We start from the raw sequence: 20,768 nt of genomic DNA on the forward strand, positions 1-20,768 counted from the left end.
CCACTATGGAGAACAGTTGGAAGATACCTTAGAAACCTATACATAGAACTTCCATATGACCCCACAATCCCACTCTTGGGCATCTATCCGGACAAAACTCTACTTCAAAGAGACACATGCACCCGCATGTTCATGGCAGCACTATTCACAATAGCCAAGACATGGAACCATCCAATTGTCCATTGACAGATGATTGGATTCGGAAGATGTGGTACATATAAATAATGGAATACTACTCAGCCATAAAAAGAATGACATAATGCCATTTGCAGCAACATGGATGGAACTAGAGACTCTCATACTGAGTGAAATGAGTCAGAAAGACAAAGACAAATACCATATGATTTCACTTATTACTGGAATCTAATATACAGCACAAACAAACCTTTCCACAGAAAAGAAAATCATGGACTTGGAGAATAGATTTGTGGCTGTCTGGGAGGTGGAGGGAGGAAGTGGCAGTGATGGGGAGCTTGAGGTTATTGGATACAACTTGGAATGGATTTACAAGGAGATCCTGCTAAGTAGCATTGAGAACTATGTCTTGATACTTATATTGCAACAGAACAAAGGATGGGGGGAAAAAATGTATACATGTAAGAGGAACTTGGTCCCCATGCTGTACAGCTGAAAAAAAATTAAATAATAAAACAAGGGAAAAAAAAGATCCCATAACATGAAATCTGCCCTCTTAATAAATCAGATACAGTACAGTATTGTTAACTATTTGGACACTAAATTTTTACAGTAGATCAGACTTTCTCATCTTTCATGACTGAGACTCTATATCCATTCAACAATAACTCCCTATTTCCCTCCTTCCTCCAGCCCATGGAAACCACCATTTTTCTCTCTTTGCTTCTGTAAGCTTGACTAATTCAGATACTGTAAGGGAGGAAAAGGTTTTCTTCCACCGTTTAGAGTCCATTACTAGATCTGGAAATTAAACTGACAAGACCGATTAACAGGAGAAAAGCATACAAATTTCCTTAATACAATTTTATGTGACCTGGGGCCTTCATAAGGAAATGAAAACCTAAAGTAATAGACCTGAGTATTTCATGCTAAATTTGATAAAGAGTGGACAGTCATGGAGGAGTATGATAGATTAAGGAATATGAGGTAAGTGTTGTAACTGGAAAAAACTGAGCAAACTTGTTCTTTAGTGTATCTCCTTTTTCTTTGGAGATAAGGATGCTCCTTTCCTGTGGGTATAGGGAGAGCACACATGAGGATTTATGACCTGCTGTTTTCTCATACTCCTTCAGCTTAAAACATTCAGTATGCCAAGGTGCCATATTTTGGGGCAGCATGTCCTATGAACCCCATTAATAGCTCATGAAAGTGGAATCATGCAATGTTTGTCCTTTTATGACTGGCTTATTCCACCTGGTGTAATGTCCTCAAGGTTCACTCATATTGTAGCATATATTTTAAGGATTTCCTTCCATTTTAAGACTAATAGTCCCTTCTATGTAGCATTTTATACACACACACACACAAACATATACACATACATATATATATGTGTGTATACACACACATATATAAGTGACATTTTCTTTAGCCATTCACTCATTAGTGGACGTTTAGATTGTTTCTACATCTTGTCTATTGTGAATATTACCTTTGTTTTTGGAAGATATTTTTGATTGATATAGAATGTCAGATTGGCAGTTACTTTTTTTCAGCAAAAAAAGATATTATTCCATTGTTTCTGGTTTCTCTTCAAGTCATCCATAAGTCTTATTGATGCTAGACTGAATGCACCATTTAGTGTTTTGCTGATTTAATAATTTCTCTTTTAATCATTTGTTTTCAGTGGTGTCACCATAATGTGCCTATATACAGTTTTCATTATATTTCAATTTGTATTCTTGGGGATTGAAGCACTTCTTGATTCCAGTTTGATATCTTTCATCAGTTTGGGAATATTCTTTGTCATTATTTCTTCTTCAGATATTTATTCTACTTCATTCTCTTTCCATTCCTACCAGGACTATATACATATATACCTAGTCTTATATATATGTAAGACTATATCATCATTTCTCATGTCTTTTTATTTTATTAATGAAGGAAGGGAAGGGAAAGAAGGGAGGAAATAACAATGATATAAATTAAATGTTTAATTCAAGAAGGCTTGGAAAAGAAGAGTAAACATAAAGAGAATAAAGGAAATAATGAAAAGAGCAGAAATTAAACAAATAGATAAATCTCTAATTAGTCAGAAAAAAGGGAAAGGCTCAATGAAAATTTTAGAAATGAAAAGTGGTATAAATAGAGGTAGAGATTTTAAATCATTGTTGAAAACTTATGTCAGTAAACCTGAAACATAGAAGAAAATGAATAGTTTTTAAGGAATACCAACACTAACCCTGTTTCTTTAACATTAAAGAAATGGAAAACTTGCATAAACTAATAACATTCAAGAAACACTATCAGATGACTTATTGTGGTGATCATTTCACAATATATATAAATATCAAACCATTATGTTGTACACCTGAAACTAATATAATGTATGTCAGGTATGTATCAATTAAAAAAAGAAATTATAGGGAGTCCCCGCCATGGCACAGCAGAAATGAATCTGACTAGGAACCATGAGTTTGCGGGTTTGATACCTGGCCTCTCTCAGTGGGTTAAGGATCCGGCATTGCTGTGAGCTGTGGTGTAGGTTGCAGATGTGGCTCGGATATGGCATTGTGTAGCTCTGGCATAGGCCAGCAGCAACAGCTCCGATTTGACCCCTAGCCTGGGAACCTCCATATGCTGCAATGCAACCCTAAAAGAACAAAAGACAAAAAAAAAAAAAAAAAGGAAATATAGTCAGCAATCATAAATCTTCTAGACCAAAAGGTTTTAGAAATAGGATTTGCCAAACTGCAGCATGTGTGGAGTGGTTTTCTTGTAGGTATGTAGTCAGGTCTTAATCTTTTTCTGTCCTGTCTCCCTTTAATTTGGGGTATTTAGACCATTTATATTTTGTGTGTTTTGACATGGTTGAGTTTATATCTACTGTCTTTCTATTTGTTTTCTAATTGTCCACCTGTTCTTTGTTCTACTTTGCTTTCTCTTAAATTTGTTCAATTTTTTTTTTAATTTCATCTCCTTTGTTGGTTTATTAGCTGTTAATCTTCGTTTGAGTTACTATAGTGATTGCTTTAGAGCTTATGCATCTTTAAAGTGTAACAGTCTACTTCCAGTAATATTAAATTATTGTAGTCCTTCATGTATAATGTAAGAATCTTACAAAAATATACTTCTGGAGTTCTTGTTGTGGCTCAGTGGGTTAAGAACCTGACATGGTGTCTGCAAGGATATGGGTTTGATCCCTGGCCTCACTCAGTTAAGGTTCCAACATAGCCGCCGGCTGTGGTGTGGGTCACAGATGCGGCTCAGAATCCCTGTTGCTGTGGCTGTGTTGCAGGCTGGCAGCCACAGCTCTGATTGAACCCCTCGCCTGGGAACCTCCATATACCCCAGGTGTGGCCATTAAAAAAAAAAAAAAGGAAAAAGAAAGAAAAAAAAATATACTTCTGTTTTCCTTCTCCCAGCCTATGAACTGTTTTGTCATACATGAATTTTATTTCTACAAACATTATAAACCCCATTTATCCTTTTTTAAAATTTTTTTATTTATTTTTTTGCTTTACTTGGTCTATTGTCTTTTAAAGAGATTTTAAATAATAATTTAAAAAACTCATGAATTTTCCCATACATTTATCACTATGGTGCTCTCTGGTATCTCTTTTCTTTTGTTGAAGGTGTTCCTTTATCATATCTTTAAGTCGAAGTCTACTGGTGATGAATTTTTTCAGCTTTAAGTTTCCAGAAAAGTCTGTTTTTCCTCTGTCTTTGATATTTTCCTTAGGTAAAATATAGTTGTTAGTTTTCTTTATTTTGTTTTAACTTACTGTGGGTAAAAAATTCAAGATTGCTGGCTTTTTAATTTGAAAATTTTAAAGTTCTTCACTCATCTTTTTTGCATTATTTCATATGAAAAATCTATTGTCCTCTTTACCTTTGTCTCCCTGGATACATTTATCTTTTTCTCTGACTACTTTTAAGATTTTTCTCTTTATTGCTGATTTTAAGCCATTTGGTTAAGATGTTCCTTGGTTTAGTTTGCTTCATGTTACTTGTGCTTGGGGTTCTTTGGTCCTCTTGGATCTGTGGGTGTATAGTTCTCATCAGATTTGGAAAAAATTTGGCCAGTTTTCTACAGATACTTTTTTATGCCCCTTCTCCATTCTCCTTTTGTTTGGGGATTCTAATTATACATATATTTGACCCTTTAAAGAAGTCTCACAGCTCACTGATTCTCCAAGGTTGGTTGGTTTGTGAGTTTTTTCCATTCGTTTATCTTTTTTTTTTCTGTTTCTTTTTGGATCGTTTCTACTGATATGTTGTTAAATTCACTAATCTTTTCTTCTGCAAATTCTAATCTGACCTAATCCCATTCTGGGTAACATTTCTCTTCTGTGACTCTACTTAACATATTCTTTCATCTAGTTTCTTGAACACATGAAAACAGGTATAATAATTGATTTAGGGTCCTTCACTATAATTTTGTCATCTGTATCAGTTCTAGCTCACTTTCAGTGGATTAGTTTTTCCTTCTTATTATGGGTTATATTTTCCTGCTTCTTTGCATGCCTAGTTATTTTGGATCAGATTCCAGGCATTATGATTTTAGCTTGTTTTGAATGTTACATATTTCTGTATTCCCAAGCTTTGTTCTGGGCCTAAAAATCACCCTCAGTTGAAAGTTGCTGCTAAGTGATGCCTTATAAAATGATAAAGTTTTCCACTCTGGCATTTGGGAACAGGCACAATTCCAGGTCTCACATGAGCCTCATGCACTGTTCCTTCTAATCTTTCTGGCTGATATATTCCCCCCACCTACACACACGCACATACACACACTTTAAATGGCTCCTTCATGCATTCATTAATTAGTACTAAACTGAATACACCAAGGTAGCTTCACTATATAGTCTTGATTTCTCCAGATTCCCAGCTATGTCTTTTCAACTCAGAAGTGTTATTTTCCCTGTGTAGAGGATAAAAGCAGTAATCTCTAACATTCATAGGACTCATAATTTGTTGTCCACCTCTTAGAAGTCAGTTACTAATTGCCTTTTGTCCAGCATCTTGAGTATTTACTACCTATATTTTGTTCTGTTTTGTGATTGTGTCAGGTGAAAGGGCAAAACTGGTTCCTGTTACTCCATTTTGGCAGGAAGAAGAAGTTTAATGTTTTTTTTTTTTTTTTTGGTAAAGCTTTACCTTATTTGTACAATACCATGTGGGAGTTCCCGTTGTGGCTCAGTGGTAATGAACCCAAGTAGTATTCATGAGGATGCGGGTTCTATCCTTGGCCTAGCTCAGTGGGTTAAGGATCTGGCATTGCCATGAGCTGTGGTGTAGGTCACAGATGCAGCTCCATCTCGACCCCTAGCACAGGAACTTCCATATGTTACATGTGCAGCCCTTATTAAAAAAAAAAAAAAAAAAAAAGTACCGTGTGACTGATCTTTCCTAAGTTATATGTTTCTTATCTGATATTTTCTATGTGGATTTTCTTAAAGAATGGCATATCTAAAAAAACAAAACAGCTCTGAATAGAATAGAAACTCTGATATAGTCTAACTTTGCTCCAAAAGTAATTTTGTAAGTGATTTTGGAAAACATTGAGCTATTCGTTTACCCACATATATCCTTATTATTCCTTAAAAGCTCTCTCTAATAATCTTACTATGAGACCTGTTATTGAATTTTTGAAGATAAGTGGTAATACATATAAAGTTCTTAGCTTATTGCCTGGCATATAGTAGTTTTCAAATGTATAAGGACACATATTCACAAAAGTTAAATAACTTGATCAAAATAAGCTGTGAGCTGCTGAGGGAATAATTGAGCTTTAGTGTGTCTGGTTCCAATACGAGGTTATTTATTTTTATTTTTGTCTTTTTGCCTTTTTTTCTAGGGCCGCTTCCTGTGGCATATGGAGGTTCCCAGGCTAGGGTTCTAATTGGAGTTGTAGCCGCCGACCTACACCACAGCTCACGGCAACACCGGATCCTTAACCCACTCAGTGAGGTCAGAGATCAAACCCACAACCTCATGGTTCCTAGTCAGATTTGTTAACCACTGCACCATGACGGGAACTCCAATACGAGGTTATTTGAAAGTGAAATGTCAGGGAGTTCCTGTTGTGGAATGGAAATGAATCTGATTAGCAACCATGACAATGAGGGTTCGATCCCTGGCCTTGCTCAGTGGGTTAAGGATCCAGTGTTGCCATGAGCTGTGGTGTAGGTTGCAGATGTGGCTCAGATCCTGCATTGCTGTGGCTGTGGCTTAAGCTGTCAGCTACAACTGATTCTCCCCCTTGCCTAGGAACTTCCACATGCTGTAGGTGTGTCCCTAAAGAGAAAAAAGTAGTAAAATGAAACATCAGGGAGTTCTGGCTGTGATGGGTTAAGAATCCAACTGTAGCAGCTTGGGTCACTGTGGAGGTACAGGTTTGATCCCTGGCACAGCAGAGTGGGTTAAAGGATTCTGCCACATCTGCGGCATAGGTCACAGCTGCAGCTCAGATTCAATCCCTAGGCTGGGAACTTCCATATGCTACAGGTGTGGCCATTTTAAAAAAGAAAGAAAGAAAGAAAGAAATGTCAGAGCTATCTAAAGATGCAAATCTGCCACCAAGTTAGTTCTCCACCATTGATGATGTTTATGTGTAGACCATGCAACTTACCTTGGATGTTGTAGACAAGATGTAGGCATAGAATAGCAAATGGGCTAGATGATAATTACAAAAATACCTTTTACTCCTGAAATGACATTCTTAGAAGCTTTAATTGGTATTAAGTTTTGGACAGAATTTGAATTAATGGAAATAATGATTTTAAAGTTTAAGGCATTCCAGACTGAGGATGAAATATTTATTAGGCAACAAAAAGAAAGAAAGCAAATCATGATTCCATTACAGTCTTTAAGAAGAGTATTCTACAAAAGATGATGTTCTATAAAGTATTAAAAGAACTCTGCAGTATAAACTTTTTCTGTGTTTCACGTATCTTATGGTACTGTAGTTTTTAAAAATCCCCTTTCATGAATTTTAAGATTGGTAATACATTAACTCTTATGCCCAATTAGAATACTGAAAGTTCTTCTGTTAACTGTGACCTAAAAAAGTATATTTTTTGTAATGTGACCTCAATTTATGTTTTGCAGGCAGAAGCAACAAATTACCCACCTGCATGAAAGAATAAGGGATAATGAATTACGAGCACAACATGCCATGTTAGGACATTATGTAAATTGTGAGGATTCTTATGTGGCTGGTTTGCAGGTAAGATTACAGAGGATTTAGTAGTTGTTGTTTTATTCGTATAAATTAGCTTGTAAGATTAGGACATGTTTTTGAATTAATAATCCATTCACATGGTTCATATTTATGTATATTAGAAGATGTCCAAGTGCTGTTTTGCATCTGTCCAGTTCACATCCTTTCCCCACACACAAACAGGAACTCCTGTTATCAGTTTCTAGCATAGCCTTCCTGAGTTGATACATATCACTATCAGGTACAAATGCATTTTATCCCCTTACCATCACAGAAAGTATCAAAATATGTACAACATTTTAACCTTGCCTTTTTTCTTTATATTATAAACAGTTACATAAAATACAGTGGTTATTTCCGTATCATTACATAGGCAGCATCCCTTTCCTTTGCTTTTACAGGTGCTTGATTTCCCATTTTATGGATACAGCATAATTTATTCAACCTGTCTCTATTTGTCAAAATTTGGATTGTTTCCAGTTTGAGACTATTATATGTATAGTCTTACACAGGTGAAACTCTATACCCATTAAATAGTAACTACCCATTCAAATCCCTGACCCCTGACAACTTCCAGTAACTTTCTGTCTCTATAATTTTTATTACTCCAGGTATCTATATTAAGTGGATTTATACAGTATTTGTCTTTTTTGTTACTGGCATGTTTCACTTAGTGTAATATCCTCAGGGTGTATCCATGTTGTCGCATGTGTCAGAATTTCCTGCCTTTTTAAGGCTGAATAGTATTATATTGTATGTATACCACATTTTGCTTTTCCACTCATCTTTTAGTGGACGCTTGGGTTGCTTCCACATTTTGGCTGTAATGAATAATGCTGTTATGAACATTTTTATATTATTTCTTTGAACATGGGTATGCACATATCTCCTTGAGACCCTGCTTTCAGTTCTTTTGAGTATATACCCAGAAATGGAATTGCTGAATCATGTGATAATTCTGTTTTTTAACTTTTGATGAAGTACCACATTGTTTACCACAGTGGTGATATAATTTTGCATTCCCACCAAGAGTGTACAAGTGCTCAAGTTTTTCCACATTGTTTCAACACTTGTTATTTTCTGTTTTTTGATAGTAGCTATCTTAATGGATACGATGTAGTATCTCACTGTCATTTTGATCAGAGTTTTCCTAATGACTAATGATGTTGAACATCTTCATGTGCTTATTGCCTATTTGTATATCTTCCTTGGAGAAATGTCTACATCTTTTGAGCATTTTTGAATGGAGCTTTTTGTTCTTTATTGAGTTTATAGAAATTCTCTATATATTCTGGATATTAATCCTTTGCCAGATACATGATTTGCAAATATTTTTTCTCATTCTATGTTGCCTTCTTTCTCTGTTGATATTTTCTTTTTATGGACAAGATTTAAAATTTTTCATTAAGTCCAATTTGTATAATTTTTCTTGTGTTGCCTATGTCTTTTGTGTCATATCCAAGAAATCATTGTCAAAGCCAATGTCATGAAGCTTTTGTCATTTTCTTTTAAGAGTTTTATAGTTTTAGGGCTTACATTTAGGTCTTAGTTCTTAGATCCACTTAAGCAGAGGTCCAACTTCATTCTTTTGCATAGGAATATCCAATTTTCACTGCATTAGTTTTTGAAAAGACTGTCTTTTCGCCAATGAATGGTCTTTATACTTTGTCAAATATCATTTGACCAGGAGTTCCCATCATGGCTCAGTGGTTAATGAATCCAACTAGGAACCATGAGGTTGCAGGTTTGATCCCTGGCCTCGCTTGGTGGGTTGAGGATCTGGCGTTGCTGTGAGCTGTGGTGTAGGTTGCATACACAGCTTGGATCCCCTGTTGCTGTGGCTCTGGTGTTGGCCGGTGGCTACAGCTCCAAATACACCCCTAGCCTGGGAACCTCCATATGCTGTGGGTGTGGCCCTAGAAAAGACAAAAAAAAAAGTCATTTGACCATATAAGTGAGAATTTATTTCTGGGCTCTGTATTCTATTCAATTGGTCTGTATATATCTCTCTTTATGCCAGTACCACACAGTTTTGATTATGTAGCTTTGTATTAAGTTTTGAAGTCACATAGTGTGTGTCTTCTAGCCTTGTCCTCCTTTTTTAAGATCATCTTGGTTATTTGAAGCCTCTTTAGATTCTATATGAATTTTAGTATGGGTTTTTCTATTTATGCAAAAAATATTATTAGGATTTTGGTAGGGATTGCATTTAAATCTGTAGATCACATTGGGTAGTATTGACATCTTAATAATGTTCAGTTTTTCAGTCCATGAACATAGGATATATTTCCATATGTTTGTGTCATCTCCAGTTTCTTTCAATAATGTTCTGTACTTTTCACTGTATAGTTCTTATACTTCTTTGGGTAAGTTACATCCTAAATATTTTATTCTTTTTAATACTATGGTAAATGAAATTGCTTTCATAATTTCCTCATCACATCATTCATTATTAGCGTATAGAAGTGCATCTAAATTTTGTATGTTGACTTTGTATCCTGATACATTGCTGAATCCATTCATTATCTCTAACATTTTTTGTGTGTGTGTGTGGAATTTTAGGGTTTTCTACACATAAGATCATATTGCAAACAGCAATAATCTTACATCTTCCTTTTCAATTTGGATGCTTTTAATTTTTTTTTCTTGCCAAATTGCTGTAGGTAGAACCCCCAGTACTCTGTTGATAGAAGTGGGAATCCTTTTTCTTAATCTTAGAGGAAATGGGTCTCAGACTTTCATCACTGAATATGTTTGCTATGGGTTTTTTCCTTGTACCTTTTGTTATTTTGAGTAGTTTCCTTCTGTTTAGCTTTTTGAGTGTTTTTATTCATAAAAACATGTTGAGTTTTTTTATATGCCTTTTTTTGAGTCTTCAATTGAAATGATTTTTTTTCCTTCTGTTTTTGTGGTGTATGACATTGATTTTTTAAAGTTAAGCCATCCTCGCATTCCAGGAATAAATCCCACTTACTCATGGAGTATAAATAATCCTTTTAGTACACTGCTATAAATTCAGTTTGCTAATATTTCAATGAATATTTTTAAAACAGTGTCAAAAGCTATGTGTTGATCTGTTGGTCTGTAAGTTTTCTTGTAGTGTCTTTTGTCTTTAGTATCTGAATATGCTGGCCTCAGAATGAGTTAGGAAATGTTCCCCTCCTCTTCTAGTGTTTGGAGAAGTTTGAGAGAGGTAGGTGTTAGTTCTTCTTTAAATGTTTGGTAGAATTCACCAGTGAAGTATTCAGGTTGAGGGCTAGGTCTCCTCTTTGACTGGAGTTTTTTTAATTTGGATCCACCTCTTTACTCTACTGATAAGGCTCTCTACTCAGATTTGCTATTTCTTCATGATTTACTGTTGGTAGATTATTAGGAACTTTTCCATTTCATCTAGTTTATCCAGTTTATTGACATGACTATTAGTTGTTCAAACTACTCTCTTATAATCCTCTTTTTCAATGGAATTGATAGTTATTATCTCCACTTTAATTTCTGATTTTAGTAATTCGAGTCTTCTTTTTGTTTAGTTCATCTACCTGATAGTTTGCTAATTTTATTCTTTTCACAATACCAGCTTCGGGTTTCATTAATTTTCTCTACTGTTTTTCTGTTCTCTATTTCATTTATCTCTGCTCTAGTCTTTATTTTTTCCCTTCCTTCTGACAGCTTTGGGTTTAGTTTGTTCTTTTTTTTTTCTAGTTCCTTATTTTGTAAAGTTAGGTTGTTGGTTTGAGATTTTTCTTATTTTCTCCATATGGTTTTAATATATATTTCTCCTAAGAGTAATGCATAGGGGTGCAGCACAGACCATCTTTGTAGGTCTCACTTTGTCCTGCCTGTCACAGACCAATTTTTGCTCTCTCCTTTAAGCATCCGAAGCTCCTTTTATTTCCCAGCTGATCTCCCCACTGAGGGGGTTTCCCCGGGTATGGGAACCTCTCCTCAGGCTAGGGGTCAAGTCAGCCTATGCCACAGCAACTTTGGATCCAAGCTATGTCTGTAACCCACACCATAGCTCCCAGCAATGTCAGATCCCCAAACCACTGAGCGAGGCCAGGGATCGAACCTACCTCCTCATGGATACTAGTCAGATTCGTTTCCGCTGAGACACGATGGGAACTCCCAAGATCAGAAAATATTAAAGACCAAATAACTATTTAAGACTTATTTGAAGCAGAGTCATTTAACATAGAGATTCCCACTTATTTATTATACTTCAGTTACTAATATATAAAACAAATACCTTGTTACTATGTGGTTCCATATATAAGTTCTATCACATGATAGCAAAGCTCTTTGGTATCAATAGTGTACAGTCATTTGAAAATGGTATTTCTATACTACTTAAATAATATAATTTACTTTGATAATGGTATTTTAGTAGAACCATGCAGTTTCTCCTTATAACTTTATTATTCTGAATAAAGGTTTTACTTGAATTATACAATTATTAAAGTACCAAAAGCATATAAAAGTATTGTACAGATGCAAGCTGAAGAAAATGTTTTTTGACACAGCATCAGGCCAGTAGAGGGCTCTCTAAGTCAGTCTGCAAGGACAGAAACATCTGGAAGGATATGGAAAATGGGGCTGCTAAAAATGTCAGAAGAACTCAAAATGATGTGTGAAATTAAAATATTGTTGAGACATTTATTTTGAAAGATAAGTGCAATTAATAAAAAGGAATACAAGGGTTTTCTTGTATTCCTTTTTATATCTTATTATATATAAGATAATTTTTTTTTTCAGTAGATGAAGAAAGAGGATAAATGGCAAGGGTTTAAGTGGGGAATTTCCAAGATGGTGGAGTATGAGGACATGGAGCTTATCTCTTCCCACAAACGCATCAAGAATATGTCTACAAATGGAACAGTTTTCACAGAACACCTACTGAACACTAGCAGAAAACCTCAAACACATGAAAGGACAAGAAAGATCTCCATATAACTGGGTAGGATGAAAGGAAAAAAATAGAAAGTGGGACAGGACCTGCATCCCTGGGAGACAGCTGAAGAGGAGAGGAGAGGTTCCCATACCCGGGGAAACCCCCTCAGTGGGGAGATCAACTGGGAAACAAAAGGAGCTTCAGGTGCTTAAATGAGAGAGCAAAAATTGGTCTGTGACAGGCAGGACAGAGTGAGACCTACAAAGATGGTCTGTGCTGCAGCCCTATGCACCCCAGCTTGAGATACTCAACCACTGGTGCCAATGGGGACTGAATGCTGGATTATGGAGTTTGGAGCACAGAACTGAGGAGAGGACTGTAGCTGGCTGCATGGAGATGGCCTGAGGGGGGCAGGAGTGTGAACTGGTGCAGTGGGGAGTGTTCGTGGAGGAGAGCTGGACCACCATAGAGACGAAGTGCCATTGTGGAGTGGCGTGCAAGGGGCAGGGCTGCCATTGCAGCCTCTTTTCCCATGTGCCAGCCTTTGCCTCTGCAGGCTCAGGGGGACACTCCTGCCTGAGTGGGCCCGAGCACTCTGACCCCTGCCTGGCCCCCTCTGCCCAAGTGTACCCATGCACATGGGCCACTGCCTGACCCCCTTTTACCTGGGATATCTCACAGACTACAACTGTCACCTCGACTCCCTCCTACCAAGGGGGTCCTGAGCACCCTGGCTGTCACCCTGGCCCCCTTCTGCTTCCTGCTCATGTGTCCCTGTTCGCTCCCACTTGGGCAGGCATGTGTGCTTCAGCAATCTCAGGAGTAGATGCTGGTAGGTTGTCTACATGAAGGGGTGGGCTGAAACCACAGCTGAGCCCAGGGGCTGTGCAACTAAGGAAGAAGAGCTGAAGTCTTTTCCTCACAGCTGTTTGAACCACAAATTTATACCCCCACTGCTGGCTTTGTAAACACAGTACATGCGGAACATTAGAACAGACAACAAGTACTCCCGCAGCTGGATGAGTCTGGATTTAGCATCTGTGGGCTTTTGGGCATGTATACATGGGGCCTGGGCCAGGTCAGAGTCTGAGCTGCCACAGTGGATCCAAGTGCATGACCACTTACTGTTCTGTGATCTGGCTTCAGTGGATCTGCACCAGTAGCCTTGTGAAAACAATACCTGAGAGACACAAGGCCCAATTGCTGGCATTTCCACAGTTGAGGTGGGGCTGAGGGAAGTGCTAAAAGTGTCCTTTTGAGCCCCACATAGGGTGAAAGGTAATACAACAGAGCACATTCAAAGGGGAACAATTCCAATGGAGGAATATTCAGTGGTTCTCCCACTGGGAGTGCTCCAGTCCTACCTGCCTCACACTGCACATTAGTAACACAGTTCAGAAACAGATGAGGGGGCCTCTACTCCATCAATGAGGGAGCAGACCCTGCCTCTGGACAGTGAAGTGACAGCCACAGAGCAGAGAAGGCCTCACTCAGTATCCAGACTCTGGTCACCAGAGCATCAGTCACACCTCCTATCAAGGGATAATGGCCAGCAAGCACTTGAGGAGAGAGGTGTCAAGAATCTATACTAAAAACAGCCCTCGCACCAAAAAATATTAAATCCACACAGGCTGCACAGGGACATTCCTACATAAAAATAACCTAAGACAGTCTGAGGTCTGGCATTGGGAGGTGAAATTCCAGAGCATTTAACTTTGAAGGGCAACAGAGCTTGAATTCAGGAGCTCCATAGAGCTGGGGGAAACAGATTCCACTCTTGGAGTGTGCACAAAAGGAAGGATCCATGTGCACTGGGACCCAGCTCAAAGTAGTAATTCAGTCAGAGCCTGGGCTAGACCTACCTTTGGGTCTTGGAAGTTCTCATGCGGAGGCAGGGGCTGGCTGTGGCTCACATTGGGGGAAAAGACACTGGTTCTAGAATTCCCAGGGACTCTTGACCTCTCCCAGAGGTCACCATTTTGGCACCAAGACCTGACCTCATCCAACAGCCTGCAGGCTCTAGTGCTAGAATGCCTCAGGGCAAACAACCAGCAGAATAGGAACACAGACACACCCATCAGCAGACAGGCTACCTGATGACATACTGAGCTCACAGCCACCTCTAAACAAATCCCTTGAGAGAGCCCTGCACATAAGAAGAACAAGACCCAGCTCCACCCACCAGAGGGCAAGCACCTGTCCCTTTCACCAGGAAGCCTGCACAAGTTCCTGGGTCAACCTCACCTACCAGGGGACAGACACCAGAAGCAAGAGGGACTACATTCCTTCAGCTTATGTAACAGAGATCACAGACACAGAAAATTAGACAGAATGAGATTACAGAAATATGTCTCAGACAAAGGAACAAGAAATCAACCCACAAGAGCAACTAAATGAAGATGAGGTAGGCAGTCTACCTGAAAAAGAATTAGAGTAATGATAGTAAAGAGGATCCAAAATAAGAATGAAGGCACAAACCTAGAAGATATATGAATTGTTTTAAAAGAGCTAGAAAATTTAAAAAACAAACACACAGGGATGAACAATACAGTAACTGAAATGAAGAATACACTAGGAGGAATCAATAGCATAATAACTGAGGCAGAAGAAAGAATAAGTGAGCTGAAAGACAGAGTGGTTGAAATCATTGCTGTGGAATAGAACAGAGAGAAATGAATGAAAATAAATAAGGACAGTGTGAGGGAACTCTGGGACAACACTAAATGTATTAACATTCACATTTTAGGGATCCCAGAAGAGAGAGAGGGGGACCTGAGAAAATATTTGAAGAGATTATAGTCAAAAACTTCCCTAACATGGGAAATGAAACACTTACTCAAGTTAGGAAATGCAGAGTCCCATACAGGATAAACCCAAGAAGGAACATGCCAAGACACATATTAATCAAATTGACAGACAAAGAGAAAATATTAAAAGCAACAAATAACTTAGAAGGATATCACCGCAAGGTTATCAGCTGAGTTTTCAGCAGAAACTGCAGGCCAAAAGGGAGTGGCACAATATATTTAAAACGATGAAAAGGAAAAACCTACAAGCAAAAATATTCTACTCAGCAAGGCTCTTGTTCAGATTTGATAGAGAAATCAAAATCTTTACATAAGAGCAAAAACTAAGAATTTAGCACTACCAAACCAGCTTTACAAAATATGCTAAGGGAACTTTCTAAGTATAAAAAAAATGGGAGTCACAACTAGAAACAAGGAAAGCCCAAATGAGAAAGCTCGTCAGTAAAAAGCAAACATACAGTAAAAGTAGGAAATCATCCACACACAAATAGGATGTCAAAACCAGAAACTATGAGGAGAGTACAAACACAGGATATGGGAAATGAATTTGAAATTAAGAGACCAGCAGCTTAGCCTTGTATTTATATAAACTGCTATATTAAAACCTCATGAGAACTGCAAACCAAAAAACTTCAATAGATAAAACACACAAAAAAGAAAAGACAATCCAAAACAACACTAAAGATAGTCATCAAATCACAAGAGAACAAAAGAGGGGGGAAAAAGACTTGTAAAAACAAATCCAAAACAATTAAGAAAATGGCATACATATTGATAATTACCCTAAATGTAAATGGATTAAATGCTGCAAACAAAAGATAGAGACTGGCTGAAGGATACAAAAACAAGACCTGTATAGATGCTGTCTACAAGAGATCCACTCCAGTTCTGGGGAAACATACAAACTGAAAGTGAGAAGATGGAAAGAGGTATTCCATGCAAATGGAAATCAAAAGAAAGCTGGAGTCGCAGTACTCATATCAGACAAAATAGATTTTAAAATAAAGATGGTTACAAGTGACAGAGACAGATGCTGCATAATGATCAAGGGATCAGTCCAGCATAGCCCTGAGACTAAAATCAGACAAAGATAGCAAAAAAAAAAAAAAAAAAAAAAGGAGAAAGAAAGAAAATTATATACCAGTAACACTGGTGAACATAGATGCAAAAATCCTCAACAAAATACTAGTAATCTGAATCCAGCATTGTATTAAAAGGATCATACACCATGATCAAGTGGGATTTATTCCAGAGATGCAAGGATTTTTCAGTATCCACAAATCTGTGTGATACACCACATTAACAAAGGGAGGAATATAAAGACCATATGATCATCTAATAGATGCAGAAAAAGCTTTTGATAAAATCCAACATCCATTTCTGATAAAAATCCTTCAGAAAGTGAGCATAGAGGGAAACTGACCTCAACATAATAAGGTTCAAATATGACAAACCCACAGTTAACATCATTCTCAAAGGTGAAAAGCTAAAAATTTTGTGCTAAGATCAGGAACAAGACAGGGATATCCACTGTCACCCTTTTATTTAACAGTTTTGGAAGTTGTAGCCATAGCAATCAGAGAAAAAGAAGTAAAGTGAAGCCAGTGTAAAATAAATAATTAACAAGGGCTTACTGTATAGCACAGGGAAAGCTACTAAATATTCTGTAATAACCTATATGGGAAAAGAATCAGAAAAAGAATATTTATATATATGAATCGCTTTACTGTATACCTGAAACTAACACAACATTGTAAGTCAACTATGCTTCATTTGAAAAGAAGTTGAGATACATGCACCTCTGTGTTCATTGCAGCACTGTTCACAATAGCCAAGACATGGAAACGACTTAAATGTCCATCTACAGGTGAATGGATTAAGAAGATGTGGCACATATACACAATGGAATACTTGTCACAAAAAAGAGCAAAATAATGCCATTTGCAGCAACATGGATGGAACTAGAGATTCTCATACTAAGTGAAGTACATCAGAAAGAAAAAGACAAATACCATATGATATCACTTATATGTGGAATATAAAGTATGGCACAGATGAGTCTATCTACAGAACAGAAACAGACTCACAGACATGGAGAGCAGACTTGTGATTGCCAAAGGGGAGGGGGAGAGAGTGGGATGGACTGGGAGTTTGGGGTTAGTAGATGCAAACTATTACACTTAGAATGGATAAGCAGATGAGGTCCTGCACAGAGACTATATCCAATCATTGTGATAGAATATGATAGAATATGAGAAAAAGAATGTATATATACATGTATAACTGGATCACTTTTGCTGTACAGCAGAAATTGACAGAACATTGTAAATCAACTATAATAATTTTTTTAAAGTTTTAAAAATTTAAACAAATTGGATAGGTTTTGAGTGAATTATTCTTTTCCATAAACCCTGTTATTTTTAGTGCATAATTTTCCCAGTGTTTTTCCAGTAATGTGTATAGTTAATTATAGTAAAAGCACTTGTATTAACTTTTTGTAAAATTAATAAATCTTATAATTCAGCAAAGTTTTAGGTTCACAGCAAAATTGAACAGAAAGTTTAGAGGGTTTCCATACTGTGTCTCCACACACCTACATCCTCCTCCATTGTTGATATCTTATATCACAGGGTATGCTTGTTACATTTGAATCCATATTGACATGTCATTATAACCCAAAAGCCATAATTTACATTTGGGTTTGTTCACACTTGATATTTCAAGTTCTATTAGGTTGGACAAATATATAGTGACCATTTTAATATCATACAGAATAATTTAACTTCCTGAAAATCTTCCATGCTCTGCCTATTCATCCCTCTCTCTCCCTTAACCCCTGGTAACAACTAAGCTTTTTACTGCCTCTAGTTTTATCTTTTTCAAAAAAAGAATACCACAATTTATTTATCCATTCACCTACTTAAGGAAATTGTAGTTGCTTCCAAATTTTGGCAAGTATGAATAAAGCTGCTAATAATACGCATGTGCAGGTTTTTGTGTAGGCATAAGTTTTCCTTTCCATAAGGTAAATACCAAAGAACACTATTACGGATCATGTGGTAAGAGTATGTTAAGTTTATAAGTAACTGCCAAACTGTGTTCCAAAGTGGCTATACCGTTTTGCATCCCCACTAGCAATGGATGAAATTTCCCCATTGTTCCATATCCTCACCAGCATTTGATATTGTCTTTTTTTTGGATTTTGGCCATCCTAACAGGTGGATGGTGTTACTCGTTTTTGTTTTAATTTGCAGTTCCCTGAAGACATACAATGTTGAACACCTTTTCATATGCTTATATGCCATCTGTATATTTTCTTTGATGTGTTTGTTCAGATCTTTTGCCCATTTTTAACTGTGGGGTTTGTTTTCTAATTATTGAATTTTAAGAATCTTTGTATATTTTGGATACAAGTTTTTTTTGTGTGGTTTTTTTTGTTTTGTTTTGTTTCGTTTTGTCTTTTTGCCTTTTCTTGAGCCACTCCCGTGGCATATGGAGGTTCCCAGGCTAGGGTTCTAATCAGAGTTGAAGCCACCGGCCTATGCCAGAACCATAGCAACGTGGGATCCAAGCCATGTCAGCGACCCACACCACAGCTCATGGCAACGCCAGATCCTTAACCCACCAAGCAAGGGCAGGGATCGAACCTGCAACCTCATGGTTCCTAGTCGGATTCGTTAACCACTGCGCCACAACGGGAACTCTGGGATACAAGTTTTTTTTTTTATCAGATGTGTCTTTTGAATATATTTTCTTCTATGAATTGTCTTTTTGTTCTCTGGATAGTGTCTCTCGTGTAGCAGAAAATGTTAATGAAGTCTAGCTTATCCATTGTTTATTTATGGAACATGCCTTTTGTAGTGTGTCTAAAAATTATTGCCATTCCCAGGGTCATCTGGGTTTTCTCCTGTGTTATAAATTTTTATAGTTTTGCATTTTATGTTTAGGTCTGTGTTCCATGTTAGTTAATTTTCATGAAGGGTGTGAATTATGTCTGGATTTATTGTTTTGCATGTGGATGTCCAGTTGTTCCAGTATCCCTTGTTGAAAAGACTGTTTTTGCTCCATTGGACTTCCTTTGCTCCTTTATTGAAAGATTGGTTGACCATACTTGTGTGGATCTACATCTGGGTTGTCCATACTGTTCAGATTGACCAGTTTGTTTATTCTTCCCCCAGTACCACACACTCCTGATTAATGTAGCTTTACTGCTAAATCTTAAAGACAGGCACTGTCAGTCCTCCATCTTGGTTGGTTCTTCAGTATTATGTTGGCCATTCTGGGGCTTTTGTTTTTCCATATAAACTCTAGAATCAGTTTGTCCCTACCCACAAAATAACTTGCTGGGATTTATATTAAGATTGCATCGAATATAGACCAAGTTGGGAAGAACGTGACATCATGAAAGTATTGTGTCTGTCTGTGAACAAGGAATGTATCTCTTCATTTATTTGATCCTTCTTTGATTGATATATTTGATCAAATTTTTTAGTAGATCTATCCAGGATCTTTGGCTAGACCTTGTACATATTTTGTTAGACTTATAAATATTTCATTTTATGGGGGTGGGCTAATGTAAATGGCAGTTATATTTTTAATTTCAAATTCCACTTGTTCATTGCTGCTATTTGGAAATATTACCTGGCTTTTGTATATTAACCTTGTATCCTGCAGCCTTTCTATAGTTGCTTATTTCAGAAGTTTTTTTGATGGGTCATTTCTCTTAGATTTTTTGTATAGGTGATCACATCATCTGAAAAAAAAAAAAGTTTTATTTCTTCCCCATCAGTGTGGTGAGAGGGACATCCTTGCCTTTTTTCTCATGTTAACAGGGAAGCTTTCAGTTTCTTACTATTAACTGTGCTTCTGCATTTATTGATATGCCATATGATCTTTCCTCTTTAGCCTATTGATGTGATGGAATACATTTATTGATTTTTGAATGTTGAACCAGCCTGTTATCTCTGGGATAAATCCCAATCGGTCATGGTGAATAATTCTTTTTATACATTATCAGATTTAGTTTGTTAATACTTTATTGGGAATCTATGTTTATGAGTGATATTGGTCTGAGATTTTTTGCAATGTCTTTGTCTTGTCTTGGCATTAGGGAATTTCTAAGCCTCATGGGATGAGTTTGTAAGTATTCCCTCTGCTTCTGTTTTCTGGAAGAGATTATGAAGATCCGATACAATTTCTTCCCTAAATGTTTGATAAAATTCACTGGTAAGCCCATCTGAGCCTGGTGCTTTCTCTTTGGAAGGTTGTTAATTATAGATTCAATTTCTTTAGTACGTATAGGCTTATTCATTATCTGTTTCTTCTTATGTGAGTTTTGACAGATTGTGTCCTTCCAGAAATTGGTGCATTTCATCTAGAGAATCAGGTTCGTGGGCATCAAGTAGTTAATAATATTCCTTTGTTATATTTTTAATGTCCGTGTGATCTGTAGTGATGTAAATTTGTGTTTTCTCTCTTTTTTCTTAGCTTGCTTTGAAGGTTATCAGTTTTATTGATCTTTTTCATGAACCAACTTTTGGTTTTATTGATTTTTGTCTGTTGATTTCTTGTTTCAATTTCATTGATTTCTGCTCTGATTTTTTATTAAATACTTTCTTCTACCTACTTTTGAGTTTAATTTGTTCTTCTTTGGTTTCCTTAGGTGGAAACTTAACTGATTTTTAATCTTTCTTCTTTTCTAATATATGAACTGTAA

General features: G+C 36.9%; 1 protein-coding gene across 1 annotated transcript in view; it reads left to right on the plus strand.

Annotated features, from left to right (window-relative positions):
• Positions 1 to 20,768, plus strand: part of CEP85L (centrosomal protein 85 like) — a 164,335-nt gene that overhangs the window by 99,381 nt on the left and 44,186 nt on the right. Inside the window, 1 exon segment of the mRNA XM_047759656.1 lies at positions 7,249 to 7,366. Within this exon segment, the coding sequence (XP_047615612.1) occupies positions 7,249 to 7,366 (118 nt within the window).

Source organism: Phacochoerus africanus, chromosome 2 (assembly GCF_016906955.1).
Source record: "Phacochoerus africanus isolate WHEZ1 chromosome 2, ROS_Pafr_v1, whole genome shotgun sequence".
NCBI classification, from domain to species: Eukaryota; Metazoa; Chordata; class Mammalia; order Artiodactyla; family Suidae; genus Phacochoerus; species Phacochoerus africanus.